Genomic DNA, 5481 nt, shown 5'->3' with positions numbered 1-5481 from the left:
AGTACCCACTAATTGCTCGTTTTGTACCCACTTAATACTGTTTTGTTCCTCATTGTTCTGGGGGGAAAATTAATTCAAATTATCATCCATACATGATTAATCCATACAACCACATTATCATCCGTACATACATAAATCTTAAGGGAAAAGTGAATAAATCAAATTGTGAATATTCAACCGAAACACATGCTTTGTTTTGGCCCTTCGTAAACTTTGTTTTGGCGATGCCGTTAACTTTCTCGACCTCCACCAGCAACATTTTTGTTCTACAAAAAAAATTGCAACTTTATCATGACAAATGCAAATACATTGAAAAAATATTAAATCAAGATTAAGTATAATACCTTAGCTAAAGGACAACTCGTTATATAATGCCCTTTTCCCTTACAAAACCCACAAAATCTTTGTTTTTTTATACTCTTTTCTTGTGCTATCTCCACTCCCGACTTAATTCTAGTAGCATGTTTTGTTCGTCCCTTCGTTGTTAGACCCTAGAGGGGGGGGTGATTAGGGTCTTGTGCTAATCTAATACCAAATAATAGCAATTAAAATAATGTTGATCAATTCAAGCCCATCTCCTGTTAGTTCTACTTCGTGCTGGCGTTATTTCTAGCCCAAGTGTTTGTTCTGTTATGTCATGATATCCCTAGCTCACTCCTTGTTATATCTAGCTGTCCTCTTGTTAGTTCTATCACATACAGAGTTAGTTCTATTACGTTGCTTAAATATTGTACCCACTTAATCAAGCCTTGTACCTACTTGTAAAAACTTTTGTACACACTTAATCAAGTTTTGTACCCACTTAATCAAGTTTGGTACCCATTTATTCAAGTTTTGTACCCACTTAACCATGTTTTGTACCTCATTATACTGGAATCAAAATTTTGTACACACTTTTTCAAGTTTTGTACCCATTTATACACGTTTTGTACCCAATTAATCAAGCCTTGTACCTATTTGTAAAAACTTTTGTACACACTTAATCTAGTTTTGTACCCATTTATTCAAGTTTTGTACCCACTTAACCATGTTTTGTACCTCATTATTCTGGAATCAAAATTTTGTACACATTTATTCAAGTTTTGTACCCATTTATACACGTTCTAGTTGTCCTACTGTTAGTTCTGGAACATCTCGAGTTAGTTCTACTTCAAGTTGGCGTTATTTCTAGCACAAGTGTTTGTTCTGTGGCCCATGTTAGGCCTATCTCAGTCATTGTTAGTTCTATACGTCTTCTTGTTAGTTCAAGCCCATCTCGAGTTAGTTCTACTTCGTGCCCACGTTATTTTTAGCACAAGTGTTTGTACTCGAGATGGCCATGTTATCCCTAGCTCACTCCTAGTTAGTTCTAGATGCCCTCCTGTTAGTTCAAGCCCATCTCCTGTTAGTTCTACTTCGTGCTGGCGTTATTTCTAGCCCAAGTGTTTGTTCTGTTATGTCATGATATCCCTAGCTCACTCCTTGTTATATCTAGCTGTCCTCTTGTTAGTTCTATCACATACAGAGTTAGTTCTATTACGTTGCTTAAATATTGTACCCACTTAATCAAGCCTTGTACCTACTTGTAAAAACTTTTATACCCACTTAATCAAGTTTGGTACCCACTTAATCAAGTTTGGTACCCATTTATTCAAGTTTTGTACCCACTTAACCATGTTTTGTACCTCAATATACTGGAATCAAATTTTGTACACACTTATTCAAGTTTTGTACCCATTTATACACGTTTTGTACCCAATTAATCAAGCCTTGTACCTACTTGTAAAAACTTTTGTACACACTTAATCAAGTTTTGTACCCACTTAATCAAGTTTGGTACCCATTTATTCAAGTTTTGTACCCACTTAACCATGTTTTGTACCTCATTATTCTGCTGCAAATTTTGTACCCACTTATTCAAGTTTTGTACCCATTTATACACGTTTTGTACCTACTTAGGCACCCTTTTATACCTCTTTGCTCTGGATTCAAATATTGTACCCACTTAATCAAGCTTTGTACCCACTTAATCAAGCTTTGTACCTAATAATGCCATGATTTTATTTTTGTACCCACTTATTCAAGTTTAGTACCCACTAATTGCTCGTTTTGTACCCACTTAATACTGTTTTGTTCCTCATTGTTCTGGGGGAAAAAATTAATTCAAATTATCATCCATACATGATTAATCCATACAACCACATTATCATCCATACATACATAAATCTTAAGGGAAAAGTGAATAAATCAAATTGTGAACATTCAACCGAAACACATGCTTTGTTTTGGCCCTCCGTAAACTTTGTTTTGGCGATGCCGTTAACTTTCTCGACCTCCACGAGCAACATTTTTGTTCTACAAAAAAAATTGCAACTTTATCATGACAAATGCAAAGACATTGAAAAAATATTAAATCAAGATTAAGTATAATACCTTAGCTAAAGGACAACTCGTTATATAATGTCCTTTTCCCTTACAAAACCCACAAAATCTTTGTTTTTTTATACTCTTTTCTTGTGCTATCTCCACTCCCGACTTAATTCTAGTAGCATGTGCTGGTCGTCCCTTCGTGGCAACAGGCTTATCTGGATCACGAATAGTGATTTGAGTTGCTTCCTCTATAGAGATGGGTATGGATGAAGTAGGCATCTTATTGCTGGCATTGCTCTCATTTCCATTGTCGTTATGTTCCTTCTCAATCTTGGAATTCTCAACTTCTTCAAAAAATGAGTCTAAAAAAGCACTAAACTTATCATGAAGTGTACTTGAAGTCAATGTATCTTCTAGTGCCTTGTTACATCTACTCCTAAGGGCCCAATGTTTAATGATAGATAGTTGGTCTTCACTATTTGTAATGCAATTTCTAACAACTCCGCAACCAACATGTCTTGCTTTAATTGTCCATCGTTGCATGATATATCTTGATGGAATTTCTAATACTTGCTTCTTTACTAAAATGTGCAAGCTATGTTTGCATAATATACCTTCCATCTCAAATCTCGCACAAGAGCACTTAATTCTTTTTTCTTTGGATGTATCGAAAACAACATGATGCTTTACTATCTTCTTGCTTTCAGCCTCGCTATCTATATTCCAAACGGCATAAGTAGCACTTGCGCCGTCCTTCGACAACTTTTCATGAAGCATGGAGTAACTATCCTTGAGTTCTTTCTGAAAGATAGTAAACAGATTCTTCGTATAATTCTCCCGAGCTTGTTTTTCAATGGGATGTTCAATTATCAATGTAGGAACTGAGTTTGTGGACTTAAAATCTTGCTCAAGTTCAGCGGCTCGGCGAGCTCTGACAGCATTATCATACTGCTTAACAAAATCATGTAACTCGGTATTTACATTCACAAAATGATCAAAAAAAGCATTAATTCCCTCACTCCGCTGAGTAGATGTCATTCCTGCAGTAAAAGTGTCTTTAAGATACACTGGAGCCCAATGATCTCGATGATTGTATAAATTTACTAACCAACTCCTTTTATCTGCACCATATTTGTCCCTCATTTCTTCCCAACGCTTTTCAAATTTTTCTTCCGATTTACTCCAATACCATTTGTTATACTTTACACCAACATCCTCACCATAATCATTATGCATTGATTGAAGATTTTGTAAGGCATTCCTACGAAGGTGCCAAGAACAAAAGCGATGGCGAGTTTTAGGAAAAACTTTGTGAATAGCACCACACATAGCTTTATCTTGATCAGTGATGATTGTTACTGGTGCTATACCCGACATACATTTTAACCATTGGCTAAATAACCATATAAACGTCTCCTCCGTTTCATCGGTCAGTAACGCACACCCAAATAGAGTAGATTGTCGATGATGGTTAACGCCCGTAAATAGTGCAAACGACAAATTTAAATTGTTCGTTCTATATGTAACATCAAAGCAAACAACATCTCCAAATTGCAAGTAAGAAGTCATCGACCTACCATCCATCCAAAAAACACTTCTCATCGTCCTATCATTTTCTAAATCAAGTGCGAAGTAAAATTGAGGATCAGATACCTTTTTCTCTTGAAATTGACGAACTATGTTCACGCACTCATGGCCGACGTTGTTTCTTCGTTTAAGTCTAAGTTGTGCTTGGCATTCTTGTTGAGTGAGAGAGCCTTGTTCATTGCCATGAGCAACGTCTACAACCTTACAAATGGCAGAAGGCCGTAAACCTTGATTGTCAAGAGTATCTATCAACCTTTTTGTCGATTGAGCTCGATGAAGTGTCCGATGTGAGTAGTGCTTCTTTACCCGAGTTGGGGTGGTTAATGGATGACCATTATGCTTACTGTTTAACTTTCGGACCACCCATTTTTCAGTGCTTCTATCAAGTCCAATAATCATCCTTGCGTTGCATCCACATCTTGTATCGAACTTTCGAATTACATTCCGACCATCTTCTCTTTTATCTTTTAAAGATTTAAAGGCTTCTTTGTCACATACAAATATTCTAGATAGGATTGCATCTTTCTTTCTCGACCAAGCTGTGTGACCCTTGCGAACACCAAATCCCTTAAGTCTGGCGTATGCATTGTAGAAATTATAAGCTTCCTCATGAGTAGAGAACTCCATTCGGATATATGGATCAACGCTATTTAAATTATCTTCGACATTTTCAACGCCCATAAGCTCATCACCATTCTCCTCATGCTCGGATGCCTATAAAAATAGAGAAACAAAACTCATGCTAAAAGACAACTATTTTGGTATATGTCATTAGTTAGTAGTATACTATAAACAATAAGATATTATCACCTGAGGGGGAACCCATGTTGTAGATAGTAGATCATGGTCCTGGCCTTTATCTTCTTCCATTGTTGCCTCACGTGAGAGAATTGTTGGAGTGTCTATACAAGCTATCAAATTATCACATATAAGAAGTTCAAAATCGCTCAAAAAACGTCATCAAGTTGATCTTTCAATTTCACTAAACAATTTCATTACGATAGTTTAAACCAAATTTAAAGTTTATATCCAATTTAACAATACATGGCAAAAATAGCTCTAAATTATCCGGCTCGTAGCCATAGAGTGAGTGCTGCAAACCAAGTAATGTATGAGCTGAAATTAAAAGGAAGAAGATAGATCCAAGGAATATGCATGAGGGAAGATAGAACCATCATGAAATCCACTAGATCTAACAGGAACGCCAACTAGAACTAACATGCCTCGTAATAGAACTAACATCATCTCCATTAGAGCTAACATGCATCCCGGTAGCATTAACATGCATTTCAGTTAAAACTAACACGTTAATTTAGAGCTAGCTAACATGCATTTCAGTTAGAACTAACACGTTAATTTAGACCTGATGCCTTACCTCGGTGGAGGCAAGCTCGACATCGGCGAAGTGCGATGAGCCGGCGGCAACACTGAGCAGGGACGGCAAGCGCAGGCTGCGGCGATTTCGGGAGGTGGAGAGGAGGTGATGGCGAGGCAGACGTCGAGGGCTTGGTCGAGCTCCGGAGGCGGCGATGAACCTGAGGGCTG

At 37.2% G+C, this 5481-nt stretch overlaps 1 protein-coding gene across 1 annotated transcript; it reads right to left on the bottom strand.

Moving 5' to 3' along the window:
- Nucleotides 1–2298: 2298 nt before the first annotated feature.
- LOC109828530 (protein FAR1-RELATED SEQUENCE 5-like) lies at nucleotides 2299–4806 on the bottom strand. The gene is made up of 3 exons (XM_020395504.1): nucleotides 4747–4806; nucleotides 2413–4650; nucleotides 2299–2334 (listed from the first exon to the last, which is right to left on the bottom strand). The coding sequence occupies exons 1-3, from the start codon at nucleotides 4804–4806 to the stop codon at nucleotides 2299–2301; spliced, it is 2334 nt and encodes a 777-aa protein (XP_020251093.1).
- Between the last annotated feature and the right edge of the window lie 675 nt (nucleotides 4807–5481).

This window comes from Asparagus officinalis, unplaced genomic scaffold (assembly GCF_001876935.1).
Source record: "Asparagus officinalis unplaced genomic scaffold, Aspof.V1 AsparagusV1_Un2108, whole genome shotgun sequence".
NCBI lineage: Eukaryota > Viridiplantae > Streptophyta > Magnoliopsida > Asparagales > Asparagaceae > Asparagus > Asparagus officinalis.
Note: the sequence above shows the minus strand (reverse complement) of the source record. Positions and strands in the feature narration are given on the sequence as shown.